General features: G+C 40.1%; 1 protein-coding gene across 1 annotated transcript in view; it reads right to left on the reverse strand.

Moving 5' to 3' along the window:
• GUCY2C (guanylate cyclase 2C) overlaps positions 1 to 16,872 on the reverse strand; it is a 45,775-nt gene that overhangs the window by 3,524 nt on the left and 25,379 nt on the right. Inside the window, exons 16-24 of the mRNA XM_064459590.1 lie at positions 16,210 to 16,296; positions 11,837 to 11,969; positions 9,886 to 10,023; positions 6,136 to 6,224; positions 5,309 to 5,400; positions 3,562 to 3,720; positions 1,973 to 2,165; positions 1,407 to 1,581; positions 390 to 488 (exon numbers count right to left, since the gene is read on the reverse strand). Of these exons, the coding sequence (XP_064315660.1) occupies positions 390 to 488; positions 1,407 to 1,581; positions 1,973 to 2,165; positions 3,562 to 3,720; positions 5,309 to 5,400; positions 6,136 to 6,224; positions 9,886 to 10,023; positions 11,837 to 11,969; positions 16,210 to 16,296 (1,165 nt within the window). The remainder of the gene's footprint in view (positions 1 to 389; positions 489 to 1,406; positions 1,582 to 1,972; positions 2,166 to 3,561; positions 3,721 to 5,308; positions 5,401 to 6,135; positions 6,225 to 9,885; positions 10,024 to 11,836; positions 11,970 to 16,209; positions 16,297 to 16,872) is intronic.

A 16,872-nucleotide genomic window follows, 5' to 3' on the forward strand; every position in this document is an offset into this window, starting at 1 on the left:
TTGAAGACATAATTGCTTTAACTTAAATATGCAGTCAACGTATTTACACAACAGAGCTGTAATACAATTGGAGGTCGAACTAAAATCTACCATTCATAGAGTAAAATTAAACCCCAGGCACATAAGTATCATATCTTCCAGAGGAACTCAGGCAGTGAACCAGCCTACCTATTCCCTGTTACCAGCACTGAAGCATGAACAAGGAACAATTCTTTGTTGCCCAGCAGGACAGTGAAACAATTGGTAATCAAAACAAATAGGGCTCCTTAATCTTTAAAACTTCTGTGAGCTGATAGTAAGTTGTTCTCAGCTGAAAATGTAAACCTCAGTCACAAACTAACCAATAGCCTTTGGTCCTGTTACACTGACAGCTAAAATTAAATCCTTACGCAAGCCTGTGGATTCCATCCGCGAAGCTGTGTTCACTGTATCTCCAAACAAACAGTAACGAGGCATTTTTATTCCAACCACACCAGCTGCACATGGACCTAGAAGTGGGAATCAGAAAATTTAAAAAAGGTAGATCAAGACACTATTTTTTTGGAAGGTGTCTCACTGTTGCAGAGCACCGCAGTACCTGCTGGAGCTCTGTGTTCCTCACTGATGACAATACCTCACTTCCCAAAGTATCTGATGGTCTCCCCTTCCATGCCAAACCAAGCCTAGCTCTGTTCATCTTGCATAATCCAATAAGAGCATAAAAAGGACATGGCTACACAATGTTAACTGCATTTAAATACAATTTTTGTGCAGAAGAAATTACAGTTACTAACTGTCAGTTTTGGAAGCAAGAGGAAACGAAAATAAGCTTCATTATGGAGGGGTGCATAGTGATGCCTCAAAGGGTTTCCCAGTGCCTCAGTTGCTTTCATTGATATGTTCTTCCCCTGGCAGCTGGTGTTCAGGTGGTTGTTGAAACAAACAAAAATGAAAAGATTAAATTTTCCGAAGTACTTGGGAGCTGTCTGTTTGAGCTATCTGCAGTTCACCTTTGAGAAAAATTGTTTTTGTGCAGAACTTTTGCCTCCAAAAGCATAAAATACAGGCCTGCATTGTGTGGCTAGACAAGCATATCTGGCTGTGGCTGATCTCCACTTTGGTCAGGAAGGAGTGATCTCCAAAGGCTTATTTGATACAACTGGCTTAATCATACCAGGAACGAAAGCAGTTGCTCTTCCTAGCCACTGGCTCAAGCTATGAATGAATGGGTATGGGCTATTTCAGTATGGGGGAGCAAATCAGTGGCTTATTTACTTCTGTTGTTCTTCCTCCACGTACACTGTTTTTAACCTAATTCTTCATGAGGAGAGCAGTTGCACATGATGTACTACCAGATCTTCTATGGATGTCTATTCTGTTCAAAAACAAGGCAACAACATTGTTGTTGATCTAGCACTAGTGTGTACCAGAGTGAATTCCAATGCGAATCCAAACAGGCAGACCCGGCAGATGTCTCAGTTCAAAAGACCCCATGAAGCTGAGGATGTCCAAAGCCATCATGGAGATGTCTACCGCATGCCGGTTGCCATTCCTCTTTGGCAAACCACTCACCACCATGTAAGCATCACCAATGGTCTCCACCTGCAGAAACAAAATTAGAACTCGCTACCTGCAGACATAGCAAAATACACATTTAGTTAAAAGAAGGAAGGTTTTATCAGATCCTCTTGTTCATGATTAAACATTTCTTCCCTGGACAGCAAGATTGATTAGTTTAAGGTAGCTGACATCTTTTTGGTATATGAGTGTTTGTGACTGTACCCAGAATTCCAGTTAATAAATCTGTGACCACCTAGTATAGGAAACTTGGTATAAGCAGGCAGACTCAAAGCATATTTAACTGACGTAATCTTGACCTGTTTTTCTCTCTTTTGTCTTTGCTTAGGAGGCAGATTCCCAAATCCACCACATCACCCAATTTGATTTGTTTGTCCCCTGGTTGTTAACTGAGCAAAAGTGCAGAGCTAATCACCTTGTAAACATCGTGATGGTCAAGAATGTGGTCAAAGTTCTTGTAGATATCATTCAGCATATCTACCACCTCCATAGGGGTGCTGTATTTGCAGAGTGTGGTGAAGCCAACAATGTCACTGAAGTAGATAGTGACTTCTTCAAATAGCTCTGGCTCTACCAGGCCAGTCTCCTTCAAAGACTTTACTACTGGCCTGTGGAAATAGAGAAGGCAGGAAGACAGATGAGTAGTCTGTGTTTAACATTAAAGGTATTTTTTCATGCAACCCAACCACATCATTGCTTTCTGTGTAGGAAACATCGAATAGTTTGCTGAAAACTGACACTGTAATCGCATTTTAGTTGCCCGTAATGCCTTTCAGCCAGGGACCTCAAAGCACTTACTAATTTAATTAATGCACTACAGCCTTACAAAATCCAGGTGTGTTAATAGTTGTGAGGAAACTGAGGCACAGGCAGCAGCTTCTTGGCTAAGGTCAGAAATAGGGATATTGAGTCAAATTTAAAACTGAAGTTCTGAAACTTCTGACATATAGACCTGCATTCTACCCACACAGTAAGTAAGAACAGACATATTTTTCTGTTTCCCCAGCACAGAAGTGATTTCATCCTGATAATTACATCACCTCATCCTCATTTCAGATGAGATATCACAGTCTGATAATTTTATGGAACAAAAATTCAATACCATGACAGTCAATATCTATTCAGAGGGACCTTCATTTTCTTGCATTTCTAAATCCAGGAAAATATCTGTTCCTAGTGGAGATGTTAGAAGAGGATAACTGAAAGAGACCCAAAAAATTACAGGTGTTGCACAATGCTGTGTTCCATCTACCATGAGATAATTATAGAGTGTAGGAAAAACAAAGAGTGGAAGGAAAGATGGATTCCTTGCCACACGGTCTACACAGCCAGACCATTTCAAATTTTCCCCAAAACTGGATTGAACAGACACATTTTTTTAAAGATGAGTCATAAAATTAATACCCTGACTACTTAAATACCCTTGAAACTAGTGGTGACATAGCAGGATAATTTTACTACTCCAAATGTATGCAATACCAAAATTACTGGTATTACCAATATTACATCAATAATACTTGCCCTATGCCATGCTCTGAAGCATCCATCTAGCCTAGTATGGCCCAGTATGGCCCAGCTCACCTCAGCCCCTCTGTTGCACTGCTAAACCCTAGCCTGAAGTTGGACTGCACTCCTGCTCTTCAGCTGGAGACACTCCTTCTACCTAGCAAGGTGCTGGAGCAGAACAGAGCTCTGTGATGTGCGATCACAGTAGAGGTATGTTCCTAGGAAGGCAGTGAAAAAGAGGGTTGTGCTGGAAAGAGAATGAAGAAAGGTTGTGCATGAAGAAAGGTTGAGGAAGATAACAGGTCCAGGTACCATCTTGGCATGAAATTCCACCATAAGGTGGAGACCTCAGGGACAGCTTCTTCATCTTTCCTCCCTAGCAGGTTCAGATTAGAGGGGAAGGAAATGGAATATTAGTATTAACCCCAACCTCCACTCTCTATGAATCAGGTGATATATGTAAATAAAATGCCAGTGAAAATCCTCCTGGCCAGTTACCTTGGAAGTAGCATGAAATTAAGCCTGTCTGCTCTGTCTCGCTCTGCTTTGTATAGCTCTGTCCTTTCTTCCACCAGGTGCTCCAGGTTCCGGGAATACATCTGTAGACGTCGGATCAGGGTATCCATGTAGCTTTCATTGGTCTGGCCATGGTAGTTACTGTAAATAACAGAAATACACAGCAACCAACAAGAATGGTTGATGGGAGCACATTGTTGAGAGAGGCAAAAAAGGGGCAACGGAAAATTTCTCCAGTGTTTCACTTCCGTGTAGTTAGAATGCAAAGTGCCTCAAGTTCACCATTCTTTTTCTTGCTTGGAGGGCTTATGTATATGAATTTGAGCTGGTAGCTCTTAAAGCACTCTTAAATCACCTAGCCCTGCTAATATTCTCAACTCCAGGTTACCTTGAGTAATCCGTGAATACTCATTTGTAAAAAGTAAGTGACAAGCGTGAATCCTGAGAGGAGGCTAAAGATAGTAGGTAGAAAACTGCATATAATGTTTAGATAGGGACTTCAGCCAGAAGGATTAAGACAATTTGGGGCTGCCTGTGCAGAAGACAGAAAAGTTCAGTGGAACAATTAGCAGCCCCTGGGCTAGCTTTGCTCACAAAATCCTGCAAACTCCAGCCTACTCACTCCTGGAAGCAGAAGTATGGTAACAAAAGCCACTCATAACCCTCAGTTGTCTGGGAAGCCTGCACTCACCAAAGCAGTCTGAAAGTAGATGGGTCCAGGCTGACTGGAAGAATCAGATTAGTATTGTACCCACTGGACTTGAAAACCACTCTTATTTTAAACAAATCTTTATGTTAGGGATGCACCATCTTAGACCCCCTGCCCTGAGGAGAACACTGTGTTGCATGGGGCAAGTGGCAACCTCTTTGCTTTTATAGGATGGAGGCTTAGGAGCAGAACCAGGATGTCTTTCTGTTCAGCTGCAATAAGATTATTCAATTGATACATTCAGTTATGCATAGTGCAGTTGTCCTTCTGCCCATGTAAGGGGTAAAATGATGCAAGTACTCTTGGGGTTTGTTGATGAGGAGAGCTTTAAAAACTGGGGAGCAATTTCCCAAGAGAAGTGCTTGAAAGCTCACTGTTTGGACATCAAAATAATTAATTCAGACCAAATTCTGTAGTAACAATGCAGCATTGGTCAGGTGAAAGGCCTGTATAACCCCACAGGGTTTGTCCAGCTATGACCTTTATTATCCCACAAGTCTATACCAACAAAACCATGTAATTAATAGTTCTGGTGAGTTACAACCCAACACTTCTAGTCAGCTTAATTTGGGACCATCCAAACTCATTTATGGCACAACTCAGCTCATCCAAACTTTCTAATCATCCTCCAAACATTTATGTGCATTCATTTCCCGAAACTTAGAAGACATGAGTCACTGTCCAACTCTCAACTAGAGACGGGGTGAATTACTTGAATGGTTTAAATCTCTAGTTATGCAGCATTCTACTTTCACAATGTACCAATCTGAGGTATTCTGATGGGCTTACCCTCACTCAGCTAATACATGCATAGATGCTCATACACCCACACGTACATATACATATGCACATGCTCGCCTACTTTTCTGCCAAATAGTAAAAGAAGATCTAGGTGAAGATACTCAGTTTTTCCACTGACTGAATCATAATCACATCAGCTTACATAGTTAAAAATATGAGCTTTCTAACACTTAGGAGGAGTTTGGATCATCTTAAAAAAACAGAGTCCCTGCTGCTCACCTGAATATTTTAGCCAGAGTACTCTCAATTTTCTTAAAGTCAGGCCTTTTCTCTGGATCTTCCTCCCAGCAGCTCTTCACTAGCGTATAGACCTTCAAACAAAATTTTAAGGAAAGTCGACCTGAGTAATGGATATAGAAGGATAATGGTGCTGAACAGCACTAGCTCATTAGGGAATTTCCGGTTACTCTTGACCGGCAGCATATTAAAATGTGTGACTAACTGTTTTGAATCTATGGTTAGGACACTATTGCAGGCATCTTAAACTTAACTCGGTGGTGACTAGTGACATCATCTTAACTTGAATTTGTAATACATAAATGAAAGGTAAGTGAATGGATCCAGTCTTGCAGCTAGTGCCAGATACAGTTATTGACATGGAGGTAAATGCTGTGGTAATTGTATTTCCAATATCCAAAGTTTGGGATTATTTCTGAAACTGGTGATTCAGCCAAAATGAATGGGGTTCATTGCTGAATATGTGGATGTCTACAATACAGCCATTTTCACCTGAGCAAGAAAACTTAGGGACTATATAATCAGTGGAGAAAGGTACGTTTGAGGTGTGATTCATCCCATCTTAAAGATATCTAAAATAGGTCAGAAGAGCAGCACCATATAGACATCCATTTCTTTCCAGTGAAATTATTTTAATGAGTTGTACTTAATTTCACTGGTAACAGCTATAGAATACCATTTTTCCCATGAGGTTAGGGCATTTGGCATAAAATGTGCATAGCTTTCATCCTCCCATGAGCATGAGCTCTAGTTTGGCCAGGACTTCTGCCCTTCACCCAGAAAAATGGCTTAGTTAATTATTAGCTTACTTCCATCTCTCTTTCTCCCACTGTTTCCAAGGACAGGTCTGGTCGGAAAGGCTTCACTCCTTTGCCGCTCTCCACTCTGTAAAGTTTCTCTAACACGGGAAGAAGATGCAAAGTTTAAGACCGAAAAAACATAAGAAGGTTGTTCCTTGTGGATAGTGTCCTGTGATGTTATGAATTACTGTATAAACAGAAGCCTTGAAGACAGTTCCCTCATTTTGATGGGAATTTCAACTTTGGAGCTTTTCTAAATATATGGCACAAGATCAAAACAGACTGGCTTGAAGGCCCCTGAGAGCAAAATGAATAGGAATGTACATGAGTATTTATTGGTCACGGTAGACATGGTTATGGCATCTTCCCAAATGAATGCTGGGCATTATTAATGTGTCTCTCAGCATGAAGTATAGCTATAGTGAAAAACAATGTGGAAAGCCCATTGCGTCTTGATCAAAAGTGTGGAGACATACAGCTCTCATCAGAGCAGTTCAAACCATCCTGCAGATGCTTAGCTTCCTTAAAACTAGGCTATTAATACATATGGTTTTAAAACATTGTATTTGTTAGCTCATTTGTACTTTTATTCATGAAATCTGTTCTATGAAAGTTATTGGGATTCTGAATGTCTCAGAATGCAGGCTGCGTTTGCACAACTCAATTTAAACACAGTAAGTGAGAGCTAAAGCAAAAGTATCTCTGTCCTTCTCCTCCAGACCTCAAGAGTTCCAGAGGGAGGGATTTAAAAAGGAGAAGCAATTTTTTACCTCTGGAGGAGAGAAAGAGAAACTGAAAGGGATCCATGAACAAGCATGAAACACATTTATTAATAATGTCTGGTTATATTTGGGAGACAATTTTATTGAAGAAAGCATATAATGAGATGAGGAAGGTTTGTAACCGTGATGGTATGTGCAAGTGTAGAGCACCTAGGGATGCCTAAGCATGCCCAGTGTGCATGATCACCCTCTAAAGATGCAGTAGCTTCCAGCTTTGTTGTACAGAAATTACAGACTAGAGAAGGAGCAGGAAATTTGAGTCTCCCAAATGCTATGGAGTGGAGAGACTGCTAAGAAGCCTTCTGAGGGCTAAGAGAGAGAAGAATCTGTTTAAGTCTCATGTATACAAGAGGAATGTGTTGCATTGCCATGCTGCACACACACCTGAGAGCGGAAGTAACCACAACTGTTAGCAACACTACAGGCAGCCAGTGGCAGAAAGTAGTGGAATAGGGAAGCAGCTTGAATTGAGCGTTGGTATGTGACAAGATTTCAGAGTCTTGAGCAGTGAATGAGGTGTTTCTGTGGAGGAGTGGAGCAACCAGCTGGCCTAACAGCTGTCTCACAGAGAAGTTGGTGAAGGGGACTATGACCTAGTTGCTTCTATACATTAGAAATCCAGTTCTGTATGCATGTTGCCTTTGGGGGACTTCTTTTCTCTCATTAGGAGTAATATTATTGTATGTTGATTCTTGATACATATTTGCAGGTTGAGAAAATTGGTTCACTGAGTCCCTGGAAGTTGACTTTAATTTTCCTAAGTTGGTGGATGGAGGCTAGGTATAGGGTTTTTAAACAACTCTTTTAAAATCTGAACACAGTCTTTGCTGCTGCCAAAGAAGCCTGGAGAGGTGGTTATATCAATTGTCCTGAAATATCAATATCATGTCTTCTAACTTGCAGAGATTAACTTCTGATAGCCTAGCCTTTGAAAAACTTTCTGCATGAATGACTGAATCTAACACGCACAGGGACATTTCTTTGCCTATTACCGTTTACTCTAATTTGGTATTCTTTTCCTCCTTTTTGCCTTAGACATTTGTAAATAATGGTCATGCCAAGTTTGAGCTACTCTTTTCCAAAGTTAGACGATGCCATAAACAAAATCCAAAGGTGTTTGAATAAGCATGGTCCACCCTTGTGCTGCTTTATCTTGGCTAATGAATGAATCCAGACATTTAAATGTGGACCCACTTCAGCAATATGTAATAACACTCATTCCTTTCTGTTACATGAAATTTGATGAACTGCTGAAACTAGGCTGAACACATCTACTCAAATTGCGTAATCAAAAATCAAGAATACCACCAGAAGCCATTAGACATTAGATCAGCAGTATATATCTCAGACATCTACTAAGGCTTTTAAGGAAAAGCTGTGGGGAGAAAACAATCTCTTCACTGAATGGAAAGCTTAACATTTCAACTGAAGTTTACAAACCAGATTTTTTTTTTTTTTTTAACGTTATACTGACTCCAGACTTACCAAACAGGCTTACGGCCCAGTTTTACTGTCTTTCTAAACATGCTGATATTTTTGACCATCTCCAGCAACAGCACCTAGAGGTGCTAAAAATTCTTTCAGTTGGATGAATTAATCTAATCCTATCTGAAAGGGACAGACTTTCTAAAACAACAACATTTTAGTCAGTGTTAAGACACTGGCAGTGTTAAGAAACAGGTCAAAATTAAAACAAGGAACGAGACTGTGACTATGACAGCCAGGGTCAAATTCAGAGCAGTGAGGATGCCACCACATCTCAGAAGAGCCCAGAAACACTGTATCTGAGGCTAACTTAATAACCATTAACGTAATACAGAAAGACTGTAACTGCTGAACAAACAGTTGTTTGTGGTTTGCCAGGGATTTGCTTTGCAAGTCAAAATGAGCAAGGAAGAGCATTGCTCTTTCCTTTCTCCATCTGCTTTGGTGATATCTGTAAAATCCTTGCATTCATGAGGATTGTGCCTGCCTCTTCCCAGTAAAAAGACTCTTATTTTCTCTACCTTATCTTAAGCATGGAGTCCTGAAGAATTTGTTTGAAGGGGAACAGGCATTTCTAATCTCTTTTAGGTCTACATTTATATTAAAGAGTCGATGATGTGAAATACTGTGTTTCCTCAAATATGAACATAGATTTGCAATAATGTAGGATGATGAATGTGTCCCAGAAATTATTCTCGAACGTAACTCAGGAAAAGAGCTATTAGCCTGTCCAGCTGCTGCTCTAGATGTTTTCACAAATGTGAGGTGGATCTATCAGAATGACTCAGAGGTAAAGGCAATGTCTAAACTTGTTGCTAACTGTCACTAGGAAAATCCCAAACCCACACATGCTTTTATGTCAGTTCTAATGTATAATAATGCCTGGATTCTGGGAACTGGGATTGACTGGGCTGTTAAGCACTCAAAAACAATGTCACAAAATGCACAAAATGGAGTTTAATGGATGTACTACAGGAGGAAATGCTTTTTCTGACATAAATTAAATTACTAAAGTTAATTTTGACAGGCTTGAATAAAGTCTGAATTGCCAGTTTTTAAATGCCAAATGTTCTTGTGTCATGCTGCTGAGTTTTTGTTGTTCTGTGTTGACATTGCTGTTTTACGATGCCTAATACGAGTGAATTATTATATGTCATGCACAACTCATAATAGAAGAACCTTTGTGGCCTTTAAATGTTACAGTAAGTCTGGACAGCATTGTCTAATGTTAACCTCTGTAATGCTGTGGCCAAGGTGAGGAGGGAGGAGAAAGGGCAAGTAAACTCAAGGCAAACTTTATTTACAGAAAGAATAAGGACTCTTGCTCCCACAATGAGGTCCTTCAAACAGGCTCTTCAGTCATCACACAGTGAAAGAAGCAGCAGTTCAAGCAAATATCAGAGACAGTGCCTTTCACAAAATGTGGAAAATGGGCCAGTTACAGCTATGCTATCCCAGAAGGCTGCAATGGAGGAGAAATCTGTGGATTTACCTTTGTTGTCCCGGCAGTGACTGGTGTAGAAGGTCTCCCTGCGTAGGATGATTTCTTGGGCAATGATCCCGTAGCTGTACACGTCACCCTTCTGAGATACATCAGCACGACGGAGATGCTCAGGAGCTGTCCACAGGTCTGAAGATCCAGATGACAGTGGGGATGAGGTAAAGGGGGAAAGGAGAGAAGTAATTGAAAAAGGGTGATCCTTCTCAGAGCAACCATTGGCTATAGTGGTATCTCCTTTTACTCTTTCCATATCAAACCCAGAGCCCACTGGTACTGTGTATTTCCTACTTTAGCATTTTTCTTAAGATAAATCTTGAGATTTATCAATACAGGTTAGATAAACCTCTGATGTGGTAATTTTCAATTGTCTGGCATTTGCTGACCCTACTATTTTCCAATGTAGATGCAGACCGTCACACCTCCAGAAAAGTTATAGTTATTGGCAAAGAACTTGCTTTTCTTAGCTACCTTTCATGGGCTTCTTAGAAATAGATTATGCATCTGGATAAGACCAAGGAATGCCAGTGCTCTAAAAAAAAGCTGAGCCATAAATTATTGAGCTAGATACATGGAGTTTTTAATACAAATGCCAGGTGAGAAGACTGTAATATTTCCCAGTGGCCTTGATATGAATCTTTTTAAATAATTCTCAAATGCTTTTGAGCCTGACATAATATTACCTGCTTGTAACTACTTTCTTTCTACAGAAATCATTTATCTGTATTTCTAGTGCAACAAGCACTATCATACTTCAAAACCAGAATGCTGCCGTGGCATGACAGTTTGTTATGACATTTTGGTGACCTATCATAACAGTGACCTGAACACAGTGACCCTGAAGGGGCTGCAACAACCATCCACAATGAATCTGTAGATCTTTTGTGAAACAGTAAGTTTCCTTCAGGGAAAGAAATCTAGTAGCCAGAAATTTTGAGGCTGCTCATCAAAGCATTTATCTTACGAGCAATGGAAGAAGAGAAATATATTACAGTGTAATTATAATATAAATTTAAATATGAAATATGTAAAATGAAGAATGAATAGAACATTCACATTCAGTGCACTTTTCTTACTCTTTTTTATGTTCTCATTGCTACTTTTGAGCATGTTTGTGTCTGAAAGTAAAAATTTTCTCTTAACCTAGTTGCAACCACAGTTTCTTCTCAGATCGTATACTACCATTATGGCACAAAGCTGTGCTTATTATACCCCAAGCTCTACTATACAGATTCAGATGACATAATTTCAGATGGGCTTGTCTTTTCACTCAAGATCAGGTAAGAAGGAAAAGATGAGTAGAAAGCTCTATTTTACAGAAATGTCCTATGAATATGAGATGAATAGAAAATATAAAGAAAAGCTGTTAAAAATATTCCAACCTGATTGAACACATGTTGCTATATTCCTACCTATGGAACGAAAAACATTAAGGTTATCATTGCATATCATTACAGATTTTTTTAAGGATGATCAGAATTATGAGTGTTAATATTTAAATTAAATCACGGAGTACTGTGGTAACATATGCATCTGGTCAATGACAAGATCATGTGGTACTTACCTCCTTCACACAAATTCAGAGTTACTGCTGAAGAGAGCTGTTTGCATGAAGGCCTTGGATGCTGAAAATGTTCCTTGCAGCGCAGTCACATGTGAAATCTGTTTTCTAAACTATAAGTTTAAAATTCACCTTTCCTTTCCTTCTCACCTACATGGCCTAATTTCTTTCTCTACCTGCTAATAATTCTCATTCATTGTGTTACTTAAGTTACGACAGTGTTTTCAGATATCATTTTTGTGATGGCTGCTACATGAAACAAAATCCTATTGTATGTTTTGTACTGTATACAAGATGTAATTAGGCCCTGCTGAACCATGAATATAGGAAAATTCCATTGGGTTGGAAACCATGAAGGAGAGTCCAACCGGGTACTGTTTTTACCTTTCCTTGGAGGCAGAATTGAATTACAGCCAAAATCGGTGATCTTCACTACCATGCGATTATCAACTACACAGTTTGTGGATTTGAGTCGACCATGGACTTCAGTTTTGCTTGAGTGCAGGTAAGACATCCCCTGTGGTTGATAAAAAAAGAGTAAGAAAGCAAGACTATGTGTGAGACGCTCAGCTGTTACCAGACTCAGTAAGAATGTGAAGTATCAGTGTAATATCTGTCCAAGTAATTAAATGGCCTCCACCAGCAATGCATATGCATAAATCACAATTCCCTGACACGGAGGGAAACAAGTATTATTTTACAGAGGAGACTCTCCAAGATGACAGGAACAGTCAATGTTAAGAAATGAGGAGATGGATCATTAGAAGGCTCATGTCATGGAAGACCATCCTTCCTCTTAGTTAACAAAAGTCTGACATAGCATCTTGGGTTTTGATAAGATTAGAACACAATTAAGCAATTAGGAAAATTTATTTCCTCCCACACAAGTTTTGATTGCACTTGCAATAAATGTTTTGGGGTTTTTTTTTGTAAATTTAGTACAGATTTGTTGGAATGTAACAAAAAAAATTGCTTCCAACTACATTTTCATCCAATGGACACTATAGGTATGAGAGGAATTGCTCTTTTTGTCTGTATTGTCTTTGAAGATTACCAAACACCAGAGACTTCATTCAGAAACATTGCAGCAGATCCTCTTCTGCAAAGCAGAGGGCTAAAGAGGGATCAATGCAGAGAGTGTTAGATGATGCACTAAGGCTTATATAAGGCAGGGGATCAGATTAGACAATCATAATGGTCTTTTCTGACCTGACATTATGGTTTTCTCTGTACTAGTCAATACATAACAGCTATCCAGGAGCTAAACTTGGAAGTGGGCACCATGAGGACTGGCCGATGCAATTTGAGGTATATTTCCTGAGATTCAGACTCTTGACTCACAACACACACAGGCGTGTAGTTTGTCCCTTTTTACTCATCACCTCTGATTTTATCTCATTTAGTCTAAGGCACTCAAATACGGTGCAATTCATGAGAAGGGGCCAGCACTGAGGCATAGCAGGAAAAGAACATTAGTAAGCGGGCGTAAACTGAACAAGGGAGTAGGTATGCTAATTTGCACCCTCTTGCTATTATTTATTCTGTTTCATCTCTCTCTTCTGAACTACTTACGCTCACACCTACTTATAGCCTACTGCTGGTTGTTTTTCTCCCTATAGCCCTCATTTCTGTAGCTCAGTATATGAAGCACAATATGTATTCTGTAGAAGCCGGAACAGGTAATTCGTATCTCTTTAGTTTCTTCTCTGAATGGTCTTCCACTTAGATTCCTACATGTATAGCTCATCCTCTTGTATGATAACTGGTAGATAGACTTTAATCAGGGTTACATAGCCCATGTGGTCACGAATACACTGTATGACATGCTGGGGTTTCTCTCCTTCAGCACCCATATTTGGGAATGGATCAGCAAATGCTACAAGAGATCACTAAGACATGAGCTGAGTTTTGGGCACAGCAGATGTATGTCTGAGACACAAGCAGCCTGCAAGAGATGCAATCCCTGGAGAATGCAAGAGATGCAATCCCTGGAGAATGTTGTTGGACTGGTTATCCTGGACCTATCTAGACCATGCCAAAACTTACAGAAACTATACTTAGACTTCACAGAGACTTACTGCACACTGTATCCAAGGAACACGTTTCTTGCTTAAGCAGCTTTTATTGTGCAGCCCCGATGACATTATCCAGGATGTTTTGCCTGGTTTTGGTCTTATTTACTCCAGCTGTGCCTTTTACCAACACCTGCTTTCATCAGTCAGGAACTATACCCATTGCTACAGCAGAATTCCTAATCAGTTTCAGCATCAAATGCCAGGCAAAGGTGATTTTTATTTCCTGGTACCAGGGCTTTCTTGTTAACAATTTCTGGAGGCAGTCTTGTAAATGTGCCTGATAAAAGTTTCCTCTTTCCTTCCAACTATCCTATGCATCTACCTGGAAACACAGAACCTATTAACCCACAATGTGATTTTCAATATTTATAATGACTTTCAGTGCAGCACTCCTAAATCCTTCAGGCATTCTTGTAACCTCTGCTCTGAAGCTCTGAAGCTTTACTTCTGACTAAGAACCCTTTTCCTGATACAGTGCAAGAATATTACAATCTCTTGCACAATATCCTGCAGCAGCCCCTTATTTAATAAATAGTGTTGCAACAACAGTGTATGCACGAGTAACTGCAAGGCTTGATTACTGCAATTCCTTCTTAGCAGACCTTTCATCAGAGCTCTTTGGTCACATGTAACCAAATCCATGTAGCAATAGGTGGTGCCATCAGACCCAGAGACAGCAAAGATAGAAAAGGGGAAAAAAAAAACCCCAAAACCAAAAACCAGAAAAAAAGGTAAATGGAGCAGATTCATGGCTTCCCATTTGCCTACCCTACCTCCTCTAGTGGACTGGGCGATGCTTTAGGAATAGCCACTGCTTGGCTAGCTGTACCAGGGAATAGAAATGATACAACCTCCTCTGTTCAGAAACACTGATGCAGCAGCTTCTGTGCCAGATGAAGAGTAGGCGAAGTACGAGGACTGTTTGGGCAACAGTAAAAGTGGGGTGTAGGAAAGTGGTGGTATGGAGAGGGAGGAGCATATCAAAAGGAAAGCAAATTAACTGCAGAGCTGGTCATAGAGATTTTAACAGCCTGGAGAGCTGAAGCTGGGCTTGAAAAGGGCAGATGCTGGGATGAGAGGAACTGGAGCTGAAGGGCTATGAAGTAACTTATGTAAAGCAAGAAGCCATTCAAGTAAAAATAGACAGGGTGCCTGGAGTTTGGGAAGCTGTGGTTTGGAAAAAGCAATACAAGAAGTTCATGGAAATGTCTAGGTCCCAGAGGCTCCACTGCAGCATCAGGTCAAGGAATATGAGAGGCTGGCAGATCTTCCAAATGACAGTAAGTTTCCTGATATTCCTAGGTACCTACAAGTTTTCAGGAAGATTCTGTGAACCATCTCTATTAACATGGCTAATAATGCTCAAGAGTCATTCAACAGAAAAGGTGCAGTTCAACACCCATCCTCTGACCCCATGTCCCATCCCCATTACCAATGGTGCAGTGAATGACTGGTTGTAAAGTCCCAGTCCCAATGCAGTCACTGGGCATTTGGTTGCTCCCTTCAGAGGGACTGGGATTTCTCTCTCCTTCTCGTAAACAGAGCCAGTACTAATCCCTGTTTTCTTAGGAAACATCTGAAGGTGAACTGCAAAGGGTTAAAAAACACCATGTTTTTTGATATGCTATAAGAAGGAAGGGAGGCTCCACTGCTACTATTTAAAATGAAACTTCATGCTCAACATTAACTGAACTTGAAATCCATTAACAAGGCCAACAAACTGTGACAATTTGGATTAAGGGGACTTTAATAAAGAGCAAGATTTTCAATATCTCTTTAGAACAGACACATTGGAGCCATTCATTGCGGAGACCAAATCTGAACTGATGCATGTAGGGAAATGGGAGGACTGTCCAACTCAGCAATATCAATATACACTGATAAACAAATCAGCAATAGGAAATGGAGAGCAGTTGAGCACTACCAAAAAGGCTGAGGTAATTCTCTACATTACCTGCAGAGATAATGAATTATTATACCTGTGAATTATAAAGGCTCCTTAACTACCAGCTAAACAGATACCAGTCTTTAACTAGAATAGAATTTCTTTTACCATTCATATTGAGTCTTCCTACCACAAGGACCTAAAATGTAAAGATCTGTTGAAAGTTACTGAAAACCAGTCTTGGTTTCTGTGCAGGATTAATCTCTTCCCCCTTGAACTGAAATGCCTGAAATGGATAACTCTAATTTCTAGTTTCTCACTCTAGTGAGTAAGAAAATCAGGATGCAAAATAAACAGTTTATTTAGAAAAAGTTTATCCTGTCTCTGGATACAAATTGGAACAATTCCATCATTTCGAAAAAACCATAGTTTTCCTTTATATGCTTTACCTGAGGCCAGAAAGCAATGTGTTTTGCAGGTCTTGTGACTGCACAGGCCCTTACTAATCAGAGTCACTGGTCAACAGATTTGTAACCCTCTGATCTCTGGGACACATTCACTTTATTTGTTTATTTATAAATAGCCCAAAGCCAGCTCTGGCTCCCATTTCCCCCTTCAGTTTGAGATCCACTGGCCCCTCTTGCCTTATACACCTATTCCCAGAGGAGGAAAGTGCAGAAAGGCATACATCCTTTAGCAAGGAAGGGAGAAGACCCTGAGAGCTGCCCTTCTCCAGAGGATCTGTTTTGCAAGACAGGACAGGTTGATGAACAGTGCACTGTCAGCAGCCCACTTACCTTGGCAATATCATACATGACAGAGATTTTAAATTCCCAGTCCATGAATGTGCCATCAGGGTAGGAGATTTTATCATTTAAAACATCCTGTGAAGAGAAGAGTGATTCTAAACCACATCAGGGAAAAAGGAGATGAGGTATGAGTATCTAAATTGCGCAGCCTTTATCTGCAGCTGAAAGAGGTAGCCCTTCATTTCTCATAGGGAGTACGTGCACTAGAGCAGGGTTGATTCAGAAAACAAGGCATATGAAATATATTTTAGGTTTACATAGAGCTAGAAAATTGAGGACTCTAGAAAAGAGGGTTTTTGTGTAATTAAATGTAAATAGTGAATTTCTTTTAAAGCTGAGTCTTAAATAAAGCAAAATAGCTGAGACAGAAATGGGCAAGGTGTGCAAAAGGAAGGGAAAGGAATTTCTGTGGTTTGTGCTCATGGTCCATTTCCTACCAATTTACTCATGGACTTACAAGTTCAAAGTAGACTGTTCCTCTATCTTAAAGTGCCAGTCATTTACAGTTCTTCCAACCTCTATGATTTCCATTGCTAAAAATAAACCTCCCTGAGTATGCCAGTTTACAATAAAAGAACTAGTGACAGAGCTGTTACTTTGCTGCCTTGCTGTGAGTTTGTTCCAGAGACCACTGCTACTGATGAGAGTCTT

Source organism: Phalacrocorax carbo, chromosome 1, assembly GCF_963921805.1.
Source record: "Phalacrocorax carbo chromosome 1, bPhaCar2.1, whole genome shotgun sequence".
In the NCBI taxonomy this organism is placed as follows: domain Eukaryota; kingdom Metazoa; phylum Chordata; class Aves; order Suliformes; family Phalacrocoracidae; genus Phalacrocorax; species Phalacrocorax carbo.